This window comes from Mixophyes fleayi, chromosome 1 (genome assembly GCF_038048845.1).
Source record: "Mixophyes fleayi isolate aMixFle1 chromosome 1, aMixFle1.hap1, whole genome shotgun sequence".
In the NCBI taxonomy this organism is placed as follows: Eukaryota; Metazoa; Chordata; class Amphibia; order Anura; family Limnodynastidae; genus Mixophyes; species Mixophyes fleayi.
This window is the reverse complement of record NC_134402.1, coordinates 186,466,059-186,493,839: the sequence shown is the minus strand read 5'-3', so window position 1 is coordinate 186,493,839 and position 27,781 is coordinate 186,466,059. Positions and strand designations below refer to the sequence as shown.

The following is a 27,781-nucleotide window of genomic DNA, read 5'->3' as shown; positions in this document are numbered from 1 at the left end:
TTATTCCGGGAAGAATGTTTGTACTGAAGGAATTATAAATCATTCTAAGAGAATATGTTCTATATTGTAGAACACACAATAGGAAAACAAACTCACATATGTTCCATCAAACTATGGCCAGATTCTAAATGATTAAATGTTGGATTTATGTAGAAATGAGTGAAATCTCCAAATGTTCCTACAACATATTCACATCATTCCACGACTGGATGTAAAGTTTTGCACATTTTACTGCGTAATTTAGCATTAAGTGTTCCCACTCCAACCCCAACACTACTCTATTCATAATAGACTGAAAATTCTATGAAATGCAAGTTTAGAAATCCCGAGCAACATGGCAAAGCAAAAGCAGAACTATTTTATCACTGGAACTTCCCACCTCTGCGACACTACCTGTTCCTCCTCCAAACTCCACCTGTGTGAATTTCACTGCAATTTTTCTCATCTCTAGTTGATTGTTCTCTGCTTCCTATTACTTTTGGTTACATTTGGCTCTATGTGTGCCACATGCTGGTCCCTAATGTAAATTACTGGTTGCCATGTACCAGAACAAACCTTTGAGAACTTGAAGCAATAATTTGATACATTTTACAAGAATTGCTCAGCAAGTTGATCCTTAGTAATTATAGCTCTACACTTTACCTAATCCTACTTATTTGGAACAACTGATCCCTTCTCTTTATAATAGCTATATATATATATATATATATATATATATATATATATACCTACACACACAAGTATGTTCGTATGAAAGTATATGACTGATTCCTCTATTATTTCATTTCAATCTATATAAAGGTCTGTAACTCTTTAGGCTCTTTTGAGTCTATTTACAAGCCACAAAATGAGGATTCACAGCCTAAAACTAGTTTCTTATTTCTTTGTGACATCATATATACTTAATCCATTTTAGTATAAGTAACACTATCTATAACAGAGGAAAAATAAGGCCTGTGATTATAGTGAATAAGCATTTATACTTTAAACATACATTATACAGGTCTACTCTATAGCACGTCTCCTTGCAATTTGCAATTTTTCCCTAGAGCATATATACTGTTTTATATACATTCATTGTTAGAGCATACATACTCTACTTTAGATAGTTGGTCATTAGTTTTGTATCCTGGTTTGTGATCTATATAACCATTGGTTCTGGCTACTAAAAACTGCTTTTCCCATTTGATGGGAAGAGACTATGAACAGCTTAATGACTTTGGCTGCTATTCAGAGCTGGGTTGATCTAGGAAACAGAAGGTGGTATCCATGCTAGACGACCATAAAACACGTCTGCCTCACACACAAAGGTTTGTCTGAAAAGTCTGATCTCACTACTAACCCTTTTGCTGCCAATCGGAACTTACTAAAAGTGCCACTGTCACTAATACAGGTTGGCTTGCACTGATATCCTAGTGTTAATTGAGAAAAAAGTTGTTATAAGTCTCATAGCAGGAAACTGGGTCTGTGGTAATTCCTACAGGCTTTGCATCCAAGAGGTTTAAAGTAACCCAAGGAATGGGAGAATCTGCTTTGTCCCAAGTTTCATGTTCATGATGATATCATATAATATGTTGTAAATACACATGTGCTATCAATTCTCTCTCTTCAGATATCGATGAATGCAGCACAATTCCTAACGTGTGTGATGGAGGAGAGTGCACTAACACAGCTGGAAGCTATGTTTGCATATGCCCTAGAGGATTCACTGCTAGCATTGATGGATCTCGCTGCATTGGTAAGCTGTGTAGAAGGAGAAGTCCTGCTGTGCATCTAACCTTTATTTTCCAGGCGATACAATTTGTTGTTCCTTCACAGCTAATTTAAAGACCCATCAGCCAAGATTCTTCACTGTTACTGTGTCTTAGCTTATGGTCAATTTGTTGTGTGCACAGTACTCCAAATTAGTTTTGCAGGGCCAAGCACCAAACTGTCTTCCTCTGATGAGGGTAGACCATTAAATTTTATTGCAAACCAGCATGGACAATGTTTCTTATTCTTTATTTAGGTCATTTAGCAAAGCTAGCAATTAGCTCACTTATGTTTAAGTTGAATTAAATGCTAGTATGAAACATTTAACAAATTAAACTTTTATCTTTTGTTGCTCTGTGAAATGAATCCTACAACATGTTAAACAACTCCCATAGCATGTTAGTACACACTTGTGTGCTCTTGTTTAAGCCCAAAGTAGGTAGTACATTGTGTAGTATATTGTGTTAGCATTCAGACCTGTCTGTCATTTGCAGTGCACTGCGGTGTTCGGGTGTTTGAAATATAAAGGCAACTGATGACAATGGATGTTCTACTGACAGGCTCATGAACGGTCATGTCCTGTGAATAGTATATCCCTTTTATTATGACTGTTTTCTCAAAGCAAAGTCAACAGTTTCATGGCAACTATTACTTCAATCCTTATTATATTCATTTAATCCGGCACTGTAATATTGCATCTGTTGGAAACCTTACAATGCTACACAGCCACACCTCCTAACATTTGATATAGACAAAGAGGAACATTTAAGTCTTCATGTACAAATACCTACTGTTTCATGTGTTTACAGATGGCTGCAAAAATTTTCAGTGACAAATTATCACAAAGAGAAAACACACATTTAACTGAGGTGGAGTTGAATTGTGTATGGTAGTGACACTATAATCTACTCTAGCTGTGACAGTACTGTCTACTGTAGAGCGCTAGGGTATGGCCAAGATAGGATATCAAAAGTTATGTGTCTCCAGGCTGCATAAATGTAGTGAGATATGGTGGGCCATCCTGTTGTTATCCTATTGTTAGAGGGTATTATCATCCTCAAATATAGTCCAAGCACTATTCATTTCTAAGAAAGCTTCTGGTGCAATAGCAGTTTTGCAATAAACAGAGAATGAAAGCAATCCAATAATGATGTGCTCTCATAGTGAAATTTGTATAGAAAGTATTGACTATACTAAGAGCTAGGAACCATTTGGTAACACTAATGATCCATGTGATTCCCTCCTTCTCTTCCCCAAGGAATAGGACAATATGTAGCAAAATAGAAAAAGAACTGGTCACAAGAGAGTATGTAGGCCCAGTAGCATAACTACTACTTTGAGGGCTCCAGTACAGGAGTTGCTATGAGAAAGCCTCTCATGTTCTATACATTGTCTGCATGTAAAAAATTGTACTGGACACTCCACCATCTGACATGGACAGCCTATGGCATCTTAAAACAGTTCATAATGTATAAAGGATGAGGGGACTGCACATATTTTCAGTGCTATAATGCCAGTCCTACTCCCAGCAACCCTGACCAGACCATAAACAAAGTATAGGGAGAGATGGCTACTGATGTGTTGAGGGTTATCTGTAAAACTATTATTGGCAGTAATTAATTTCTTGTATAATAAATTTCATACACATATATAATACAGAGTACACATACAGATTTCATTATGCTTTTTAATTATTTTTTTTTATAAAAATATGCTATTAAACCAGAAGTTGCCTTTTTCATATTGTCTGATAGATAATTTAGTACATGTATAGTAAAAACAAGGGTTTATGCCAGAAGATGATGTGAATGAGACAAAACAGAACCCCCTCAGTGTAAATTAGGAACAAGACAGCCTCAGCCTGAAAATTAAAAAAAAAAAAAGAGGCACAAAAGAGTCTGTCTGTTTGTAATTGTGGAAAAATCCATCTCATTGCCTCTCCATAGGAGATTTAGGGTTACCAAGTTAGTTATGTAAACAGTTTATGAACTATACCGGTTTCATGGCTGCACTGAAAGCGATTTAGTTACTTGAATATATAGTAAGTAACCATGATGGTATGCAGTATGCAAACAGACACATTCCTATGTAGCCATACATACATGTCCATCATTAAACAGTTAACTCGCTGCGTTGCATGTTTTAAACAGTTTTGTGTCTTGCATTATTACAGTGCATGAATAATCCTTATTCTTGCCATATGTAACTGCACTCCCTAGAACATAACAAAATCAGCATCAATAAAAACAAGTCCACACAAAAGAACAAACGTATTAAAATACGATTAGTACATTTTTGTTTGAGTAAGAAACAATTAAAAAAATTCCCATTGTAATTATTTCCAATTACACTTAAAATGCATGTCACTGCTCTGGCAGTTACACGATGCTCTAAGCGGCTGGGAACAGGATTAATCCTGACCTTTAACCATAATAATTTATTGTTAAAATACAAAAAGTGAAGTGTAATTCTTACTGCAGATTACTTTCTGCAAATGTGAGCACAAAGCTCCATGATGTCTTCTGGTTAAAACAAGGACAAGGCCACATGGCTGTGACCTCAGAGGGGCCAGAGTGTGGAAAAAAAAGAAGTTTCCCCTCATCCTATTTTAAAGGTTTGTTTGGAGCAGCCAATACTTTTCCAATTATTATAATGTGCATTCTTAAGTTATGAATAGTAAATATGGCTGGAGCAAATTCAAAGGCTAGTACACAAAACATATACAGTATTTATCTCATGGTCTTAATCTCTCTCTAGCCACACATATATGAAATGTATATGATGCGTGGTTACATATAAGTGAGTTCAGATGTACTGTATGTAGCACTGCTGAATAGTAACAATTGTAGGCATGCATTCTACACACATCTGATTTCTTTACAGCCATGAACAGTGGATTCGAGTAGAATTTGTTAAAATTGATATATAAACTTGTAACCTTTAGAATCTCATAAAAATAGGTAGTAACTTCTGGCCATTAGATTTTGGGATTATCAGCACAGTTACTGAATAATTCCATACCTGTCACAATAAGCCACGCCCCCACACTGGGTGCTGTTAGTTACTTTCATGTTAATCCTTGCTTCCTTTCACGAAGTGTAATGCATTTCCAGATCAGAAATTCCACCTATGTTATAAATACCCCAGCACAAAAGTATTCTGACCTCTTACTCACTAAATATTTACATTTTTAAGGAAATTCTGTAACTGCAAATATTTTTTTCTAGATCACAAAGTGCGTATGTTACTTATGTTTATGTTGTTTTACGCAGAATCAATTAGGTGCAAGGTGCCGCTGAACATCGCCTCGATGTTGAGATGCACCTATTGCCGGCTATTACGGTATGAAGTGCCTGCTCATTTTTCAGCACGCCTCTATGGGACACAATGAGAAATGAGTAGAAATTTCTGTAAAAACTCCGATGCCATGTGTCTTTATGGACTGTTCTGGAGACACATCGCGTCATCTCACAGTCCTCCAATGGGCAGATGTGTAAGATTTCAAAGGAGGCTGCAAATGTGTTTCAGTACTATAACCATAGTCCTCTTATAAAAAGAGATGCAATCTTGAGAATGTACACTTCCCCATGTTATTGGTGCATCTGCTCATGTATTATTATTAGCAAATTCTAAGGGATTGTGCTTAATACAATCGCTGCATCCTTACTCTTACAGTGTATGGAAATACTACAACTGAATAACTCTAACAGTTAAATATGCCTGTTTTTTTTCCCCATCCCTTAACACCTGGTCCGTGTTAAAATTCCCCCCCTCTATGAACCCCACACCTAAGTGGCAGCAAGGGCACGCCAGATGGTAACTGCATTCCATACACCTATTAAATTCCTCAAATCCTAACTTTTTCCCTTGAGAGAATAAAAATGCATCTGCCAGTAACATGCCAGCCTGCTGTAGCGTACGGGGACATGATCCTTCATTATTCCATCATTTTGAACTTTAATTATAATGTCATTGATACTTAGCATATATTCTGGGACCTGTAACTAAAGCACGTTCTTGCAACAGCCCTGAAAACCACTTAACATAGTACATTTTCAATTATTAGTGTGCTTTAATCACATAGCTCTTCACATGGATGTGGCCTGATACAGCACCTTCCTGCTTTTCTTCTGTCTTCCTGACTTGTATAAAAAATGTAGTTCAGGGGAGGACTGGCACCGTTTTACAAGAATATATTAGAGGCCTGTTGAACAGGCCTGTACTGGAAGTCTTTTACTGGAAACATTGGCATTTGCCAAAAGGGCCAATGTGCCTAAGGGGATTAGTAGATTGGTCTGGGCTCCAAAAACTTTGAGAAAATGGGTTGCTCAAGCTCATCAGCCTCACAGCCATGCTTTTAATAAAGTAGTGTCTGGCCACAGACGCAGCTCTGCACTTGGCTCCCATTATGGAACTGGTACAGCTACAAGTACATATACTTTGGGCTGGTGTGCTTTGTATGCCAGGGCTGCTTTTTTTGTACCACTCCAGCCTTCCTGTTGAACAGCAACCAAACCGATTATGAAAGAAACAGCAGCAAAAAATATAAATGTATCTTATACGATAAGACATTATCTGCTTCTATGACTCAATGTCCCGACATTAAATACATTAATATCTTCAGGAAAGGGCATGTGCTGTTGACATGCTGACTCACACATTGGCAGGCTGTCACTAAATCATGCGAAGAATATTCTGCCACAGCTCTTCTGTGAAGAATGCATCAAAAAGAGCTCTGTTCCAATTGCTCAGGTTCATACACCCTATTTATTAAAATGCGGCAATAACACAGCTTTTCTATTGCTACTTATTAATCATGGCCACAATTTACTAAGAAAATATATCGCTGGGGCAGCTGATTGATACTCGGGTGCCTGGCGATACTGGCTTTACTAACTGCTACACCAGGTGATCATCGGGGCATATGCGAGTGTAGTAAAGCATTTTTTTCCTTTCATCAACTTCTGCTATCACTATCCTGAGATGATAGAGGAAGGAGCATTGTGGCATACACGAGGTAGCTTTCATCTGAGAAAGCTAGCCAATCTCTTCGCCGGTGGGGACTACTGCCAGCGACAGCACCATGGTAGCCTTTGTTAGATAGGGAGAAGCCCTATTTTTGCTGGAGATAGGGATTTTCCATTTTAATAAACAGGCCCCATAAATAGATATAGAGGTTATATGGTGTAATATATACTGTCTCAAAATAAAATGGAGTGCACCAGTCAAGCTAATACTGATTGTGTTGGTATGAATTTAATGTCCATAATATAAAGCTTGCATCCACTGATCTTTGATCCCCAAAACAATTTTTGTCGACAGTTTCTAGATAGGCATTTGTGGTGTAGAGGTTCAGACAACAGCCTTTTGTAATAATCACCTTTATTTTTTTTCTTAACTGCTTGTCTAGCCACCCAGTCATTTTTGGGAAGTGGCTTCCTGTGTGCCAGTTGAGAGAACAGCACAGTTATCTGGTATTTACTATTGGTCCCCAGTGTGTAGGCACATCCATGGGAACCACCCTGATACGTGTGCATGGGGCTATATGGAGAAACCCATCTTTTTAAGTCGAGAAGAGACAAACATAGAGGGAAGTGTGTGCCACTCTTTCCTACATATTTACCTAACTACAAAGACCTTTAAAATGCACCCTTTGAATCTCAGAGAAAATACTCCAAAAATTCAGGTTTGTACTAACTTGATTATTTTTCCAGTATTTGGTCTGAAGCATTCGTTATCAGAGGCATATTTAGAGACAGACCAAGCAAGGCACTGGATCAGAAAGAAAATAACATATTGTCATACAGTCATTCCATTCCTTTCAACAAGTCAGAACAGGATAACATATGATTTGATTTGAGATAAAGAAATTGCCAACAGATGTTTTGGTTAAGTAATTTATAAAATAATCCTTTGACAACACCGAGTCTATTCAAATGCATCTTACTGAAGGACGGCAATGTACCTGTAATAAGGCAATCTGAGTAAGCTGTCACACGCAACACGTTTTTGAAGGGGCAGGAAAATTAAGCAAATAAATTAAAAAATATATATGATATTTATGTTGTTGGTAGACCTAATAATACCTAAATAATTTGTCTTTTAAAGTGCACATAACTCATAGTCAAATATTGTTGGAAGTTTGCATAAAGGGGTTTCAGTTTTTGTAACACTTCAATAAATTGTTGTATAAATAAAACTATATAATTCCAGTAGTAAAGCGCTGCTAATTATGCTGGTGCTATATAAATAAATGTTAATAATAATAATGTTAATAATAACAATAATAATAATAATAGTGCACCCAATACAGACTAGTATTCAACCCATTCTCGTGTGCCCCTGCAGGAAATAAACAAGCCAGAGCATTTATCACTACAGCCCCTCTGCTGTCGGTGGCTTCCGAACAGACAAGAAGATGGTTGTACTCACGCCAAATCATAGAGGTCACCTGAGAGACAAAAAAAAAATCTTTCTAAGTGATAGTAGTTGATTGAATCGTCATGTCCAGGCAAAAAACTGTAGTGAGTGTGTGTTATAGAGAATATAGATTGTAAACTCCACCTGGACTCGGACTGATTGGAGTGATTAAATATTTAATATAAACTACTTCTTAATATGTAGGAATTATATAAATAACTTAAATAATAAAAAAAAGTCTAGCAGACACACTAGTCCATAGAATGGTCTGAATACAAGTCTGTATCTGGTGCATCTCATCCATTATACAATATTATTTACTGTCCAAGTAGATCAGGTATTACAAGAAAGGGAAACTGCAGACCACAAATTCTTCTATAGTCCACTTTTATTTACTGTCACTAATAGATGTTTTATGACACTGAGCTGACCTTCTCTGAGTACCTGTGGTCCGTGAGTGTGGTTGTCTTCTTATTAGTTCAGATATAAATAACATTGAACCAAAAAATGTTTCACACACCCAAATTTCATTATGGTCTAATCTGTCTGCTGGAGTCTTTCTTAAGTGTGATAGAATTTATATGAGGAGCATTACCTTTTTCGCCAAAGCCAACGCTATAGAACTTGGATTACTGCCAGAGGGGGAAAAGGAACAATGAGGTGGTAGAGGTTTGGCACACCCAGAAATCTTGCAAAGGCACAATGAAAGTTAGAGTTAAGGATTAATGGAAGGTGTGCTCATAGAATTATGTTTTTTTTTTCCAAGGGAAGTGAACTTATGTTTTATTTGGCTTTGGTCTAATGAAAATTTGAGATTCCTCATTTAGGTTTGCACATTGTGAGTACAAACACAGAGTATAGAAAAAATACATACAGTACATACACAAATTAAACATAGATGTATGATAACAGGTCTGCATTGCCTACATGAAATACATTTTCTATAAATTGATATATCATATTTAATGTGGCTTTATGTTTATTGATTGCTACTTTTAAAAAACGGTTTTGCATTGTGACTCTGTGTCTTCACTTGCAGATCAGAGGGCTGGCAGCTGTTTTTCTGCTTTAATCGGGGGTCGATGTTCTGGAGAACTTCCTGGCCAATACACAAAAGGACAATGTTGTTGTGAATCTGGCCGATGCTGGGCCATAGGTCAAATCCCTGAGATGTGTCCAGTCAGGGGGTCTGGTAAGTACAATATGTATCACAAGTAGTTCAACTAGGACAGTCATGTGACCTGAAGCCACTTAGAATTTTGGTATAAGATAAAGTAAAACAGTAATAAGCAGTATAGATTCATGGAAAATAAGCATTGTGAACTAAATATTTCAAGTGGCAAAAGGGCGACTGTTCTGAGGGAACCATGGCACATATATAAGTAGAGATATAAAGGTATAGTATTAGCACAGGTTCCAATTTAGTCAATATAACCTGGATTTTGCTGTTTTTTTCACACAAGATAATTTTTTAACTTAAGATACAGGGATGGGGATTGCCTGTTGACTTTGTGCAAGTTAAAGTACTGGTAACAATTTGTGCAATATTTGATATTCTACAATGCTAGAAAAGTCTGGAAAACACTCTGAAGAAAATGTTTTATATATTCTACTAAACTTCAGACTTTATTCGTTAATATAGAATCAATGTGAATGCTCAATATTCAAATAGCCAGTTCCAGATAAAGAAGAGCTTTCCAGTTTGTATAAGTTTGCTGCATCTCTATTAGTGACAAGCTAACACTATGCACCATGTCTACAGATGAATACAGAAGACTTTGCATTGAAGGCCAACCTTTAGGACCTTCATATCCAGGAACCTATCCTGTGGGCCCTGGGGTCATCGGACCTGGACCAGGAGGAAATGGACCTGGTGGAATTGTACCTATTGGACCTGGTGGATTTGTCCCATTTGTGGTTGGACCTAATGGGCAAGGAACAATACCAGGCTTGCCTAGTGTGGGCACTGAAATTGGTAAGTAAATGAAATTATGAGCTAGTAATCCCAAATTGTATGGCTAGACATAAAGCTCAGGAAGTAGTAAGCGTTTAATTGAACAGTTTTGATTCCCACATTAGTGAACTGTGGAGATTTCTTTCCCTCTTTGCAGTACATTTCATCCTCAGACTTTATCACCTTCCTGTTTGGCCTGTTGCTTCCTTCCTTTTTGGTGGTTGAAATGGACTGAATATCTTTGTCTGAAATTAGCTACAGTTTCCTGTACATGGAAATGGATCACAAAGATAAGGAGTAGCAGTCCATTAGGAAATGAAAAATGGACCTGAATTTTTGTCTCGTATAGAAAAATGTAGTGTAGTGTAGGAATAAAATTATTAAATGGTATTATATTGTTTGTCATTTTTTTCTGTAGAGAACATATTCATGAATCTCTTTCACTGTGTTAGGAACTGCAACATTAAACCAGACTGGAGATATTTGCAAACACTTTACCAACTTGTGCCAAAATGGGCGTTGTATCCCCACGCCATCCAGCTATCGATGTGAATGCAATATGGGTTATAAACAGGACACCCGGCTGGAATGTATAGGTAAGACATGACCTTGACACTGTGTACCACTTAAAAGAAAGAATATCGCAGGTTGTGTATATTTGGATGTTGGCTACATTGCAAATTTACTGAAAGTTAATGAAAAAATGCAGTTGTCCAATTACTAGAAAGTTATTGTTTAGTTATACCCAATGGTTTTTAAAGAGCAGATTCATTTTACATTAGGAAACCACTTGTCTGCTTTACAAAATGGTGAGCTGAATGGCATTTAAAAACACAGGCAAAGGTTTTGGTAAAACAGTAAGTTATTGTAATACAGTTATTTTCCACAATAATAAAAAAAAGAGAAAGAAAAAAAATCAAAAGCTAAAAAACGAACAAAATCATTTTATACACTCTAGAGCTCTATACACAGAAGCCAATTTACAATTTTATTTTACAAATGTGTTATTCGACGAATAACACTGTTGGACTTGTGAGTGTAGACTTTATTAAGGATATACAAATACACTGGAGTAAGACAGCACTCATTGTTCTTATTATTAATTATTGTGTACATATTTTTAATGTTAGACAGGACACTGGCCTAAAAGATGTTTATCCAGTTTTTTTTTCTTTTGATTATATTTTTTTGTGTACATATTTTCACATTGTGTAAATAAAACTAATCATCCTCATATCATACATTTCTACCCAAAATGCATTATTTTTTATGTTAACATTTTGGTTTGTTTATGTTAATATACTTCCCAGTATTTCTAGTTTAAAAATAAGGGCAAATCTCACGATGTCCCCGATCCCTTCAGGCCATGCCCGGTACACAGAGCCGTGTCCCTTCCTCCCCATTCTGCCATGCCCATGGCCACACGCATTTTGTCTGAGTTTTCCCAGTAAGGTCCCCCTGAAGATGAAACGTTCCGGACAGTTTGAATGTTGGCTGGCCTCCTCAGCAGAGAGTGATATCAATATTTTGTTCATTACTCACCCGTAGATGTGGACGAGTGCTCCACCAGCCCATGTATTCACGGAGACTGTGTGAACACACAAGGATCATACCACTGCAGGTGCCATGAGGGATTCCAGAGCAACCCCACCAAACAAGCATGTATTGGTAGGTGCAATCTGATTCGCTGAGCTGGTAATAAATAGGTTTAACCTACAACAATGCTACTTTTGGTCTTCATCCCACACCTGATTAAAAACATATTGTCAGTTCTGTTTTTCATTACTTTGGCATTTAGTTTATTTTTAATATTCTCAGGGGTTTGTAAAACATATTATTAAATCTGACTATTCCATCTTTTCAGACATTGATGAATGTATCATGAACGGAGTCATGTGCCGTAACGGGCGTTGTGTAAACACTGAGGGCAGCTTCCAGTGTATCTGTAACGCTGGGTTTGAGACTACTCCAGATGGAAAGAATTGCGTAGGTAAGTTCACCAAAGCTTCCTACTCAGCAGTCAACAGCACCTTGGCTTTTATCAAAAGCATCTTTAAGTTTTTAGGATATGAACATTACATTTAGTTATGTGCAAATGGGCCCACACACTGGTTCTTTGGAACTGCCCTGTAAAATTAATCTAGGCAATATTGGTCCATATGGTGAACAGGGTAATTAAATGTCACTTTAAAGTCCTTCCTACAAATACTTTAGGACCACCCTTTTTATTAATTTATATTTGTTAGTTTTTTTGTCTAAACAACTTGTCATGAAGCTATCTATATGTCCTAAATGTATCATGTCTTTATTATACGTGTTACTATGTTTTATTTAATTGTTTTTATTACATTGGTATAAATGTACCCATAAGTGTACTTGAAAGCTAAAAAAGGGGGCTCATTAAAAATGTTGACTAATACTTGATTTCGCTCACCTCCGAGAAAAATGCTCTGCAGATCCTGCTATACAAGGAACATTCCTTTAAATGCACCTTCTCAACCTTTTGTTCTGAAAAAACAACAACTTGTTTTTACATGTGGGTACAAAAACAGACACACTCGGCAAGAAACACCCCAATCTCCCCAGCTCCTACTATCAGCATATGAAAAACGTATCATTCCATGAGCTCAAATACATGTGTTTCCCATAATAAATGAGCATTTGCGCAATAATGGGAACCTGACACCAGAAACCATAATTTGCACTGTGCACCGCAGTCCTCGATTAATGAATGACCAGTGTTATTCTCAGCTTAGAGCGATGCACACCAGTAGAAATGCATGAAACATTGTTTCTTGACTTACAAGCTCTTTGATTTTTATTGGAGTCATCTAAACATACTTTGTCATTACATGTCAAGATTCTTCCAAAAGATATACATACAACATATATACTTTACATAAGTACTGGGTGAAATGTCATTTTTATGTTACACTGTTAAATGTATAGGTAATGAAAGCCATGGCCCATGTGACAGCTTCTTTGGCTGCTGTTGGAGAGACACCATAAATAAACAACACTAAAATAAGCAAAAGAGAAAATGATTAAACTTTTGTGTGGTCCATCAGCTGAACAGAATCTTTCCCACAGATCATGATGAGTGTGCGACCACTAACATGTGCTTGAACGGGATGTGCATCAATGAAGACGGCAGCTTTAAGTGCATCTGTAAACCAGGCTTTGTATTGGCACCAAATGGACGCTACTGTGTGGGTAAGTTCCGGAGAGGTGTTGACTGTGTAAATGCAAAGACCAAATTCTGTACTATTTACCTGTATATGTATAACAGATATATATGTATTGTTCATGCATTAACTTTGCAAGGGTACTACTAGTTTTATTATTCTGGACACATGCATGTTATTTATTTAATTCGGAGCTGGCAACATTTCCATGTGAAGCCATGAGAGGTCTTACCTTCAATATAGAAATGTGTGATGGTCTGCTTCACATATGTTTCTCTATAACTGATGGATTCCAAAGCGGTCCTTCCAATGGCTTTATTAAAACTACAAGTGTCAACTAGATTTTTTGAATGAGTTTTGTGCTATTGAAAAGAATGTAAATACCATTTTGGCCTTCACCCAGCTGCTACTGAAAATGGTTCCAGAAGGTTATTTTTTTCCTACATGCACTAACAATAAAACCTGTTTCATCTTGTTATGTATGTTTTTTCTCTCACTGTTTCTTACTTCTAGATTGTACTCTGTAACCACAGCTCTTAAAAACATCTATGTTGTTACATGTTTGATTAAACTCAGTATATCACAAAGTTGCTGTATGTTTATAGATGTGGACGAATGCCAGACACCAGGAATCTGCATGAACGGGCGCTGCATTAACACAGAGGGTTCCTTCCGCTGTGAATGCCTGGGTGGGCTGACCATTGGCATTGATGGACGAGTTTGTGTGGACACCCACATGCGTAGCACCTGTTATGGAGCCATTAAAAAGGGCACATGTGCCCGCCCCTTCCCTGGCGCTGTTACCAAATCTGAATGTTGTTGTGCTAGTCCTGACCATGGATTTGGAGAGCCTTGCCAGCCTTGCCCTGCCAAAACCTCTGGTGAGTGTACTTTAGTAGATGGTTCTTGCCATATGCAATTACATTATAGCAACAACTGAAACAACCAGATTTTGTATAAACAAAATAAGAAATTAATCATCTTACATTCTTAAGTTTACATTTTAACAATTAATTAGCAGCAATAAAATTGATTTGCATCTCTTATTATTATTAGTCAATAAATAAATACTAGCTATAGTAAATGATAACAATTTACATTACATGTGAATTTCTTTAAGACTATTTCTATTAGTTGGAAATTATTTTGCTGTCTATAGGAAAATATTTTGTAAATTAGTAATGGTGACTTCAGCGGGCTATATGTCAGCATATTCAACAGGAGAATCACCTTATCAAAATCAAATTTCTTGAAAAGTTCCTCTATATTCTGTTTTAAACAACTACAAACAAGCATTTAATTTACCATCTTATAACTGTATTGGGTGAAAAACAATATGCAGTCAGAGTTCATTTTGACTTTGATTTGAGTGACTCAAAGAAACTTTGTACAAATGAATCCTATACATAATGTTCCTAACACAACTTTACTCTGCTCGTAGCTGAATTCCAGGCTCTTTGTAGCAGTGGGATTGGAATAACTGCAGATGGCAGAGGTAAGTGTCTGACTTGTCATCCTGGTAATCTCTACGTGTTTGTTGATTCAACAATGAGACTATGGGGGGAGGTCTATTAAAGGCTGGTTTGTTCAGAAGTTACAATCATTAAAAATCACCAAAATTAAATCTTTAATTCATCCCCCAAACTCTCCAATCTGTAAAAACTATTTATTTTCTCATTCAGGCAATTTTGCTCTGTTGAGCAAAATTGCTGTTTTTTCCCCATTCATTTTAATAGGCAATGCATTTCAATGGGGTAGAAAGACTATTGAAATGCATTGCCAATAGAAATGTATGGGGAAAGTTCATCCAATCACACTCAAAGCATACTTTTTGGAATACTGACTTACAATGGTGTACAGACCTCCAGCCACATTGGAAACAATATGTAACATACTGCTGTGGAATTATTCCAGCATGTCTGGGCTTACAGGGCATACTGGTGCCTGTAGTTCCACATGGCCAAGCAATTGCTGGGGCTTGTAGTTCCACAAACACCAGCATGTCCATGCAGTCAATATAGCTGCCAGGGCTTGCTGGGATTTGATCAATGATTTCTGTGATTGTGAGATGTATGGCAATTTTTCTTTTGATTTTTTGAAGAAAAATGGCAATTTGCGTTTAGTAGATTATGTGAATTTCAGTCCCCCCACCCCCAAAAAATAAAAATAAGTTCATAAAGCATGTTTTGTTATGAAATAGATTGTAATCTGGTAACATGTTTGTATTTTGCAGTAAAGGGAGCTCTGTTTTGTTTACATGGTATCTCCACTGTTTAGCCATTTGAGACGCTTTTGTTTTCTCTTTACTCAATTCAGATATTAATGAATGTGCCTTGAACTCTGAAATCTGCCCCAATGGCATCTGTGAGAACTTGCGTGGCAGCTACCGCTGTATCTGCAATGTTGGTTATGAAATAGACACGAGTGGGAAAAATTGCGTGGGTAAGTTTGTGTTTTTTAAATATTACATTTACACATTTATGCTACTTTATATATTGTAAATAATATTGTCTGCGAGTGCTATAAAACAAGAGAAAGCAGCACACAGATCCATTTAATCATAAACACCAGATTTTACATATACTTAACCTATTGGCTACAAGACTAAGTTGATGCATGGGCTGTTTGATTTTAACCTATATCGCTCCCATTTCCAGATGTTGATGAGTGTGCTGTGAACCGCCTGCTCTGTGACAATGGTCTGTGCCGTAACACACCTGGGAGCTATACTTGCACCTGCCCCAAGGGTTACGTTTTCAAGCCTGAGTCAGAGACCTGTGAAGGTAGGCTGTCATTTTCATAAAATCATTAGTTGCATTTTTTTTTCTATTTCAAGAAACACTGGAACACTCTATTTTGCAGTTTGAATGTACTCAATAAGCAGGTTCCGCCCACCTGAAATATGATTGGAATGAAAACACTTTGTGTTCATAACAGAATCAGTTGGATCAGGGGTGATTTGTAGAATTATCACAATGGTGACAAACTGTCATATCTGTCATGTTTAGAAAAGGCACTTATTTGGGGATGTACTCCGTACTTTCATCTCAAACACTCACTTGTGTTGGAGCAAAAATAAATCTAGATTCGAATTTCAACTTGCCTCTTATTTTTCATCTCTGACCTTTCTGCATTTACTGGAACATCATTTTCTAACTTTCAGATGTCAATGAATGTGCATCCAACCCCTGCGTTAATGGTGTCTGCAGGAACAATGCTGGCTCCTTTGTCTGTGAGTGCTCATTCGGAAGCAAACTGGATTCCACTGGGACAATTTGTGTGGGTGAGTGTTATTAAGATTCCTCTGGCTTCCTGGAGGTCACTATGTAAGTCTTTATGGAAATAAATGACATATCAGATTAACTTGCCTGCTGTAATATTAAAAGGTTTTCAGAAAATTGACTTGTTTTTACTTTCTTCCAACATAACATGTCAGTCATGTTCTCTGTTCACTATATTTCTATTGCGTGATATTAATGTTAAATAATTTTGAGCAGCAATATTCCATGCCAATATCAGCTTTTTCACACCAGCTAATAATTAAAATATATTTTAGAAGCTATACCAAGAGAAAATGCACATTGTCTTCAATAAAGCTTTATTAAGCCAAAAAAATATTAAATAATATAGCTCTACTATATAGTATATGTAAATATTTATTGATATGGCAGTGAAAGCTGCCATATTATTTACTCAGACAAGTTATAATGCTCGAGCACAGAAAAGCATAGAATCACATAGACAAGTCGCCCAGCACTACATTACATATAGGGAGTCTAGCTGTATTACAAACTGTTACTAATTTAATTTACAAATGTAAGTTGTTTTCAAAATAGGTACATTTTTAGCATATATGAGTTTAAATCAAGCAGAACAAATAAGAGTGAGATATGGCTTCAGCCACATGCAATAAATAAAAGTTTTTAGTACAAAGGGCAATTATTACATCCACTAAATACTAACTTGTCTATGAATAATAGTTATTATGAATAATAATTAGTCCATGCTATGACACACTGGTATAAGAGCATTCACCGACTACTATGATATTGTATGCTTTCCTGCCAAGCCTCATATATCTCCTCTATACAATGCAGACAGCATGAAAGGAACTTGTTGGTTAAACATCCAAGAAGGCCGATGTGAGGTAAACATCAATGGAGCCACCCTGAAGTCTGAATGCTGTGCAACTTTGGGAGCTGCGTGGGGAAGCCCTTGCGAGCGTTGCGAGTTTGGTAAGAGAACGAAATAATAACATATGACTATATCTTAAAAGTGAGTCTCATAATGTAAACGTTATTTAACCTCTAAACTCTGTACTTTATATAGATTCCGCGTGTCCTAGAGGTTACTCCAGGAAGATGGGAGTTGCATGTGAAGGTAAAATCTATAAATGTATATAAAAATAGAAAGTTTTCACATAATTCATGTAAAAAAAGTTGTACAGCCTGATTAATTTAGTATCAATCTGTCCATATAACTATACCTTAGAATATGCCCCACTCTGCCTATAAACTTCCTTATAATAATTACTGCACATATATCTTCTGACTGACTATTCTTCCATGGAACCTGTATATTTGTAATACATTCCCCTATCTCACTGTTATTTTCCAGATGTCAATGAGTGTGAAGTCTTCCCAGGGGTCTGTCCCAATGGACGTTGTGTGAATACAGCTGGGTCCTTCAAGTGCGAGTGTCCAGAGGGCCTAACCCTGGATGGGTCTGGCAGAAATTGCGTTGGTAAGAAGGATACTGGCATCTCATTTCAATGGTTTCGTATTACTATTTCGGAACGGTGGTAGATTTATTCTTTGTCATTGGACCTGTATCTCGCATATATGGTATATGTAGAGGTACTGTATATAAATTATTTTGTTTGTTCTTTTTAATGGGAGGTTGGAGAACAACATAGGTTCAGGGCCATCTTTTCCATTGGGCACTATGGGCAGATGCCCGGGGGCCCCACGGGCAAGGGGCCCCCATAGGCAGGGCTCTTAATTAGAATAAATAATCCTGCAAAAAAAAAAACCTGCAAAAAAACCTTCATATATATATATATATATATATAGGGGCCCCGGTGCACTGCTTTGCCCGGGGGCCCATAATGTTGTTAAGATGGCCCTGCATAGGTTTTGAGGCCAACATCAATACTTTCCAATACTTCAGATCTAAATAATGGGCATTATTCCTCGTAGATGTGACTTGAGTGATCAGTTTGGGGTTTTCGCAATACACTGAAAATAAATTACATCTACATTACAATAGGTCTCATGTAACAGTTTAATAATTTATAAGAAAGTTAACAATCTATAGAGGGTATTTAATCCTTGTCTTAACTATCACAGTCAGTTAGAACACTCCGAAGTTAAGTTTCTTGTTCCTATTAGAGGATAAGACACTTTAAATTACCTGGGTAGGCTTCTGAGCAAATTCTGGACTCTGGTTAAATTTAAAACAGTTGTAAGCAGCATATGATGGTGCTATATAAACAAGTGTTCACAGTAATGTGATAAAATTAGTAAGTAGTTAATTACTGTTTAAACTAGAATGTTGTGCTTGGACCATGATTTTTTATTTTAAAGCCATATAAATATGTAAATGACTAAGATGGATGCTGATCACTGTATGGTGTCACTCCCTATGTAGATATACGTGTTGAGCAGTGCTACATGAAGTGGGATGAGGATGAGTGCACGGCTCCATTGCCTGGAAAATTCAGAATTGATATGTGCTGCTGCTCTGTGGGTGCTGCCTGGGGCATCGACTGTGAGGAGTGTCCTAAACCTGGCAGTGAGGAATATAAGACCACCTGCCCAAGAGGACCGGGCTTTGCTAATCGGGGAGATATTCTTTCTGGTCGTCCATTCTACAAAGGTATTCTCCACCTTTCAGTTCTGATCGTTTCAGTTACCAAAAGTGCTCTTTCCACTTTGTGCTCAAACTTTGGTCTTAACAGAAAGTGGGAGGGCTGTGGATTGGTGCACACGTAGACCTAACTATGTTTCTGTACTATATGGCGGCTGCTATATAGTACAGTGCCGCTATGTGGGGCACTTCGTTAGTGGAGGGGAGGGATTTCTGGAGACCGAGAAACCCCCCCTGCGTGCGCCCCTGTTCTCATACTACAATATACATGTTTCCTCCCTAATAGATGTCAATGAATGTAAGGTGTTCAACAGCTTGTGCAGCCATGGAACATGCCGAAACAGCATAGGAAGCTTCCGCTGTATCTGTGACAACGGTTTTGCACTGGATGCTGAGGAAAGAAACTGTACAGGTAAGAAACACTTGCAAATTCTAACATCATGCACAATGAGCATTTACGGTTAAGATTAAGCATTAATATGTGCCACTGAAGGAGCGGAAAATCATGAAACACATGTCATCTGTCAGGGAATTTTGATCACTGAGACTTTCTGATACAGTCATTTACCTTGTTTTTTGCAATTATTACAGATATAGATGAATGCCGGATTTCTCCAGACCTATGCGGACATGGAACTTGTGTCAATACTCCTGGGAGCTTTGAGTGTGAATGTTTTGATGGTTATGAGAGTGGCTTCATGATGATGAAGAACTGCATGGGTAACTACAAAATTTACACCATATATATAACATCCTTTTTCTTTTGGTCTATTTAGTAATTTAGCTATACAGCTATGTACTATATAGCTTAGAACATATTTTCACCTGATGTTTCCTAAATATAGGAAATACTTCAAACAACTCTCTTAGACAGAGGTAGGCAACTTATGGCTCTCAAGCTGTTGGCAGAAATTGACCAGCTATGCTGAGATGTGTAATTTCACAACTGCTGGAGAACCACAGGGTGTTTAAAACTGTTTTTTAGGTGGTAGAGGCTATTACAGTAGAGCAGTTTAAACATGCTTGGGATAGACATAAGGATATCCTTACAAAACACCAGCATCAATTAGGGTTTGAGGTTACCATAGTTTAAAAAATGGGCAGACTAGATGGGCCAAGAGGTTATTATCTGCAGTCAAATTCTATGTTTCTAAGCTGTTAGGGTGCTTCCGTTTTACTGTGCAAGGAAAACCCTGATATACACACAATTCCAAAACAAGTGGTTATAACAGAATATATTTAAATATATTTTAATTACTCTGTTTTGGATGTAAATTTAAGTTAAATAAGCCACACCTCAATTGTAATCTGACACATTGAGTATTTGTATGTGTAATGATATAACAGGTTACATTGAAGATTAGATAATTTCAGATGATGTCACTTCTAGCTGCCTGTTCCTCTGACTGATCTCGTTTTATCGTTGCTTGCAGATATCGATGAGTGTGAGAGAGACCCACTGCTGTGTAGAGGAGGCACGTGTATTAACACCGATGGCAGCTTTGAATGTATATGCCCCCTTGGTCATGAGCTGACTACAGAAGGCAACGCTTGCGTGGGTATGACACAATTCAATGTATATGATACGGCATAGAAAATTCCACTAAAACTAATTCAATCCTAAGACAAGATACATTTTGTTTTAAAGCTATACATTATGAAGTCATATTTCTTGATAAAATGCACATCACACATATCTTTTCTCTAGATATAAATGAGTGTTCCTTGAGTGACAACCTCTGCAGGAACGGGCGGTGTGTTAACATGATTGGAACTTACCAGTGTTCTTGTGATACTGGCTTCAAGCAAACTCCTGATCGACAGGGTTGCATTGGTGAGTAACTTGCTGCTGTCAAAGTGACCTATGCTATCTACATATCACAAAAGAGATCTCAAACAGCATTTTTATTCCAGTCACTAAGTTTTTTTTATTTTGTAAGGGTTATGGAAACATTCTTGTGCACACATCTTCAGAGTATTTGGATTGTTATGCATGTGAAAGCTCCGCCCATGTGGTTCACATGATCATACCTAAGCACTGTCGGCCATCTCTTTTGACTCTCATTTTATTGTTAAACATTGTTGAACATTTTATAACTGCGACATTGTCATTTCATCCTAACACACACAAACAGACTAGGTTCAATTTGTTAGCAGCCAATTAACCTACCAGTACGTTTTTTTTTTTTGAGTGTGGGAGGAAACCGGAGAACCTGGAGGAAACCCACGCAAACAGGAGGAAAACATACAAACTCTTCACAGATAAGGCCATGGTTGGGAATTGAACTCATGACCCCAGTGCTGTAAGGCAGAAGTGCTAACTACTTAGCCACCGTGTTGCCCATAACTTTTTAGTATATTAATTTACAGTGAGCACCAAACACACAGGTGCACACATCCTTCTACTCAGTTTACATCAATTTGAAGCAGGGGAGAAAGTACAGCTTATATGTGCTCTTGCAGAACTCCATGTGTGCATGATATGAATGTCCCAAAGTTGGCCCAGTCAAATGTCTATTTGCTAATTTAACAATCAAGGTAAAAAAAAACTCTGTTTTGTGTATGTGCTGTACAAGCGACCCTCCGCTCCCCCCCTTCCCATTTTACCAGTTTTATTGTTTGTCTAAGATTTAACACTACCTTTGTTGCAGATATTGATGAGTGTTCAATCAGGAATGGAGGTTGTGATTCCCAGTGTACCAACTCAGAAGGCAGCTACGAATGCAGCTGTAGTGAGGGGTATGCTCTTATGCCAGACAAGCAATCCTGTGCAGGTAAGAAATATAACAAATAACTTACTGTGGGTAATTCCAGAATAGTATGGTTGAAGCTTGTAAAACAACATTTTTGTGTATATGATCTTTTTTATTTATTTACATAGTCTCATTGCTAAGAATTTGATTAGTTTATATATATTGAAATGAGATTGGAGCTTTTTTTTTTTTAAATAAACTTTTTCCAATGTATGCACCTTTCTGCCATCTAGTGGCCAGTTAGTTGTTTGTATTTTTTTCTAATCAATATTCCAAAATAATATTAGCATCTGCATCTTGCCTAGAGAGGTGTCTTTTTTTTAACTTACAATACATATTGATCTGATCTCCTTTATACCTTCAGATATTGATGAATGTGAGGACAACCCAGACATTTGTGATGGAGGGCAATGTACAAACATCCCTGGAGAATATCGCTGCTTGTGCTTTGATGGCTTCATGGCCTCTCTAGATATGAAGACATGTATAGGTAAGGTGGACGTTCCCACTGCCCAGCTCCCAGTAGTATTTCTGATGCCTTGTGTACTGTCACCTATTCACCGTGTTGTGACTTCTAGCTGTGAAGCTTGCAAAAAGACATGTATCTTACTTAAATCAATTTGTCATTATTTCTTAATGTTTAGTCATTATTAATATCTCCTATTCCTTTTTTTTAGATGTCAATGAGTGTGACCTAAACCCCAACATTTGCTTACATGGAGAGTGTGAGAACACCAAAGGCTCCTTCATCTGCCACTGTCAGCTGGGTTACTTTGTGAAGAAGGGAACCACAGGATGCACAGGTACTTGCCAAGCTCAGTGGTTGTAATAAGAACTATTGTTGTCTATTACTTACTGTTGTACACTTTTTTTTACTTATTTTGTTGTTACTTTTTTTTTAGATATTGATGAATGTGAGGTAGGGGCACACAACTGCGATAACCATGCATCTTGCATCAATGTACCTGGAAGTTTTAAATGCAAATGCCAAACAGGTTGGGTTGGAGATGGACTTAAATGTGTTGGTAAGTGACACTATGTGATTCTGCTACATGATAAAATAATATATATATATATATATATATATATATATATATATATATATATCAACAGCTGTTTTTCCACAAGGTTATTTTAGTGAATTTGACTAGTTTGAAATCATTACAGAAGGTGCTTAGTGCAGTTTACCTGTCTATTTACAACCAGGAGTATACATTATGTACCATAATGTTCTTAGCACCATGGCAAATGAATACTAAGAATTTCTCATTACTGACTTCTGATTTATGAATATCATTTATTCATTATATAAATCAGGTTCTCAACTTGATTAGCATGTTGGGTATACTTGTGAACTGAATATGCCATTATAACAAAAATCTGTAATTGCAATGAAATGTTATTTATTATTATTAATTAACATTAAGTTTCACGTTCCTTTGTTTCGTTCTGACCTATTGCAGACATTAACCTCTTACTCTCATGATACTTTTCTAGATCTCGACGAATGTTCCACTGAAGACCATAATTGCAATATGAACGCCAATTGTGTTAACACCCCTGGCTCATATCGGTGCACATGTAATGAGGGATTCAATGGGGATGGCTTTACTTGCTCAGGTACAGTGATAGATTTTGAAACAAGAAAAATTCACAGTACTAATGTGTCTCAAATGTTCATTTGTAGACCGAGACCACTTATACAGTAAAAAGAGCAGTGGTAATAATAATATTATTATTAATATTTTTCTATTGTGTCTTAATTTTCATGTCCATGCCCTTATCATTTCTCATAGATGTTGATGAGTGCGCAGACAATGTAAACCTGTGTGACAACGGTCACTGCTTAAATGCCCCCGGAGGATACCGCTGCGAATGTGAGATGGGATTTACTCCTACTGATGACAGCAAGGCGTGTCAAGGTGTGTGGAACTAAGACTAATCTAAGCTACAATGCTTATAGGGCTATAAACATTGTATAACATACATCGGTAAATGGATTTTGGCTACCATAATGCTACCAAGTGGGATAAACTGACTAGGCATACATATGAATTAAAGTTGAACTTATTTAACTTCTTCATGGGCAGAAAGCAGGTGTTATTTTTTTCTTTTATCCGTAAATTGACATGATTCTCTGCTAAACCTACCTTTCAGATATTGATGAATGTACGTTCCAGAACATTTGTGTCTTTGGAACTTGCCAGAATCTGCCTGGAATGTTCCGCTGTGTCTGTGACGATGGTTACGAGCTGGATAGAAGTGGAGGAAACTGCACTGGTGAGATGATAAAACCACAAATATAAATATTCATTATGAATGGGTTGTTCAGTGAAATGTGGTAAACATTAGAGATGACAATTGGTGCATTTTAGTTTATCTACAACCGTAAGTGTTCATTTTATAATATACCAAAATATTCCTAACATCATGACAAATGGATAAAAAGATAAATAGAAGGGTACATTGATATGGTACTAAAAGTAAGGAGTTGCCTAAAGGACGTTAAAAGGAATATTTATCAACAGAATGTTTTATTTACTCTGCTGTTTGTTTATTATGTATCTGTTCTTCAGATGTGAACGAGTGTGCTGACCCAGTGAACTGTATCAATGGTCTGTGCGTTAACACACCAGGAAGCTATTTGTGTAACTGCCCACAGGACTTTGAGCTGAATCCCACTGGAGTGGGCTGTGTCGGTAAGTAAACATTCTTAATGATCATTGGACACTCAAGGAGGGAATTCAATTTGACGTGAAGTGTCAGAACAGGAGACACATTGTGGCAAATGTTTACTGATAATCTCCGCTCATGTTCCCTACATCCCATAGAGATACGACATTAAAATGAGCGGAGATTCTGCACCGTATTATCTGGCAGTGTGCACAGTGGGACATCGTGGTGATGTCCGGCGGCAAATCGTGGTTAATTATATTACCCCCATAGTGTATGAATTCCTCAACTGATGATCTACTCTCTGTTAATGTGCAGATACTCGAGTTGGTAACTGTTACTTGGAAACCCTGACGAGGGGAGATGCTGGACTCGCTTGTAGCGCTGAGATTGGAGTTGGAGTTACAAGGGCATCCTGCTGCTGCTCCTTGGGACGTGCTTGGGGCAATCCTTGTGAAAGCTGCCCGCTGGCCAACTCCAGTAAGTTGGGAAACAGCTTTATGTTGACATCTTGTGAAAGATCAATAGGTTATCTTGTGACAAATATATGTTTCTTGTTTTTCAGCTGAATATAAAACTCTGTGTCCAGGAGGAGAGGGATTCAGACCAAACCCTATAACAGTTATCTTAGAAGGTATGGACAATGATTGTAATTGTAGTAGTGTTTTGTAGTATCATAATAGGATAAACCTTCACTTTCTGCTTCTTTATGTTATTAGGTAAAATTAGATGATTTCCTTAGCATTAGACGATATATTTATTTTCTATTCAAAGATATTGATGAGTGTCAGGAACTCCCTGGTCTGTGTCAGGGTGGAAACTGTGTGAACACCTTTGGGAGCTTCCAGTGTGAGTGCCCACTTGGCTACTATTTGAATGAGGACACCCGTATCTGTGAAGGTAAGTAAACAACCAAGCTGGTTAAACTGTATCTTTAGGGCTGAGAATAAAAAGTGATGACAAATAACCAAAACCATTGTATAGGTAGACATACTTATGATCAGCAAGAATTGTAATAATATATTTAAAACAGTATATATTTCATATGACAGAGAACTTAGTTTGTTACTTTGTAGCCATATTAAATTAGAACATATAAAAAGGTATACCTCATGAGTACTATAATCTAATACTATTGGATTATTTGCCTTGGTACTTTCACAAATCTTAATGCAATAAATAATACTGTGTCTATTTCCAGACATTGATGAGTGTTCCGCCCACATTGGCATCTGTGGTCCTGGTACTTGCTATAACACATTAGGAAACTACACCTGCGTTTGCCCACCAGAGTATATGCAAGTCAACGGAGGAAACAATTGTATGGGTATGTACAGTGAGATTCCACTTCATGACTGCTTCCTCTGTGCTCACGTTACCTTTGTTGCTTACACATTGTATTTTTTTTACCTAGTCTATATGTAACAGAGGGTGATTTAGAGTTTGACCATTTGCCCTGCATCTTGTGTAAAGAGTGCTGCACTGCGCAGGAGCACAACTTGAGCCAGTATTTTGAGCTGCATGTATCTGACACTTGTATCTGACACTTACAGCCCCTTGCAATTGGAGAAGCGAATCAGGGGTGTTCACATACAACTGCAGTACAGTAAGGACATGCAGACGCAAACTATGCACATCTCTTTGACACGCTTCTTATTTTTGGGTAAACGTATATTTGAAACAGATTCCTACCCAAGTGCAAATTCTGCTACTAAGTAAGAGGTGTGCAGTTTTCAAGCTGATGATGGTGATTAACACACATTTTTTCTAGCGGTACCTATATGCTAGATGCTTGTATAGCTCTAAATACAGACATGGAAACACAAGTGTACAGGTGCATATTTGTACATACACAAACCGGCATCTTTTGCATTTAACTGTAAATGTATAAAAGAAATCACAATTAATCGGCACTACAATACAATCAGAAATACAATATGATTAGCACTGTGTGCAACTTATATGCATCTCATATATAAGTCTCTAAATAACATAGAAAGACTTTTACTGTTAACTTTATTAATACTTTTTCTCAAGTGGCATAAATTGAGGATCAGTAAATTGCCAATCAGAATCCCTTTTCTGAAAGTTGACCCCTTTAAAGGTCTGATTGGATGTTACCCACTACTGATTTGTCACTCTTCTCTGCAGACATGAGAAAGAGTGTGTGTTATCGTAACTACAATGACACATGTGAGAATGAACTGCCAATTAATATGACAAAGAAAATGTGCTGCTGCTCCTACAATATTGGCAAAGCTTGGAACAAACCATGTGAGCCATGTCCTGTGCCTGCTAGCCGTAAGTATCCCATAATTCTTTCTGTTTAATGTTTTATCCTTAACTTCACCATTCTACTTTTTTATTGGTATATCCTAAAATCTAGATTGCCTGTTTGTTACTTTAATTATAATTTTGTTTTTAAATTGTGTTATAATTAGTGATTACGTAACTCCTTAATTACTGACAGTGCTTACCATTGTACTGTTGGCTAAGTCATACACTTGATAATTTTATGTACTCATAACATTTACAGTGTGAATACCTTTTTGTGTTCATCTAGCTGAATACCAAGTGCTCTGTGGAAATCAAGCACCTGGCTTTATTATCGATATCCGGACTGGCAAACCTATGGGTATGACAACTCTATTTTCTGAAATGATATTTTGGGGAAAGTCAGGTCTTTTGTGGTGGCAGAGTAGCAAATGATCTATGTTTGTGTTTTGATTACACAGATATTGATGAATGCAGCGAAATCCCAGCAATTTGCACCAATGGAGTCTGCATCAACCAGATTGGAAGCTTCCGTTGTGAATGCCCAATGGGATTCAGCTACAACAACATTCTCCTCATCTGTGAAGGTTTGTTAGCGCACTGTCTTTTTTAGTCTCTGTTTAATTGTTTTTCAGTTATTCAACAGTAGCAAATGACCCCATAAGCACCAAAAAACATTATTCCTTTTTCAAGAGAACAATATAAATAACAGCATTAAAACACATGTAAGAGCTCCAAAAATGGTGTAAAGCAAATTTAAGTTATTATGGGGCAGAACAACAATAAATGCTGAACCTAGACACGTTATTCATGGCTCCTCCTGTTCAAGTACACAGTTTTGAAACATAGATGGACCATATGGACAATTTTCTAGAAGGTGGACCGATCATGACCTGCCATTC

General features: G+C 37.2%; 1 protein-coding gene across 1 annotated transcript in view; it reads left to right on the top strand.

Annotated features, from left to right (window-relative positions):
• The window catches only part of LOC142146196 (fibrillin-2-like), a 120,321-nt gene that overhangs the window by 74,893 nt on the left and 17,647 nt on the right, over positions 1-27,781 (top strand). The window contains exons 9-43 of the mRNA XM_075204630.1: positions 1,613-1,738; positions 9,212-9,364; positions 9,935-10,147; positions 10,579-10,722; positions 11,675-11,794; positions 11,991-12,116; positions 13,217-13,339; positions 13,917-14,192; positions 14,753-14,806; positions 15,628-15,753; positions 15,969-16,094; positions 16,475-16,594; positions 17,409-17,546; positions 17,641-17,691; positions 17,929-18,054; positions 18,961-19,188; positions 19,466-19,591; positions 19,771-19,899; positions 20,613-20,738; positions 20,888-21,013; positions 21,831-21,953; positions 22,297-22,422; positions 22,610-22,735; positions 22,835-22,957; positions 23,430-23,552; positions 23,729-23,854; positions 24,090-24,212; positions 24,509-24,631; positions 24,924-25,085; positions 25,171-25,239; positions 25,380-25,505; positions 25,807-25,932; positions 26,757-26,906; positions 27,169-27,240; positions 27,341-27,466. Coding sequence (XP_075060731.1) covers positions 1,613-1,738; positions 9,212-9,364; positions 9,935-10,147; positions 10,579-10,722; positions 11,675-11,794; positions 11,991-12,116; positions 13,217-13,339; positions 13,917-14,192; positions 14,753-14,806; positions 15,628-15,753; positions 15,969-16,094; positions 16,475-16,594; positions 17,409-17,546; positions 17,641-17,691; positions 17,929-18,054; positions 18,961-19,188; positions 19,466-19,591; positions 19,771-19,899; positions 20,613-20,738; positions 20,888-21,013; positions 21,831-21,953; positions 22,297-22,422; positions 22,610-22,735; positions 22,835-22,957; positions 23,430-23,552; positions 23,729-23,854; positions 24,090-24,212; positions 24,509-24,631; positions 24,924-25,085; positions 25,171-25,239; positions 25,380-25,505; positions 25,807-25,932; positions 26,757-26,906; positions 27,169-27,240; positions 27,341-27,466 — 4,581 coding nt within the window. The remainder of the gene's footprint in view (positions 1-1,612; positions 1,739-9,211; positions 9,365-9,934; positions 10,148-10,578; positions 10,723-11,674; positions 11,795-11,990; positions 12,117-13,216; positions 13,340-13,916; positions 14,193-14,752; positions 14,807-15,627; positions 15,754-15,968; positions 16,095-16,474; positions 16,595-17,408; positions 17,547-17,640; positions 17,692-17,928; positions 18,055-18,960; positions 19,189-19,465; positions 19,592-19,770; positions 19,900-20,612; positions 20,739-20,887; positions 21,014-21,830; positions 21,954-22,296; positions 22,423-22,609; positions 22,736-22,834; positions 22,958-23,429; positions 23,553-23,728; positions 23,855-24,089; positions 24,213-24,508; positions 24,632-24,923; positions 25,086-25,170; positions 25,240-25,379; positions 25,506-25,806; positions 25,933-26,756; positions 26,907-27,168; positions 27,241-27,340; positions 27,467-27,781) is intronic.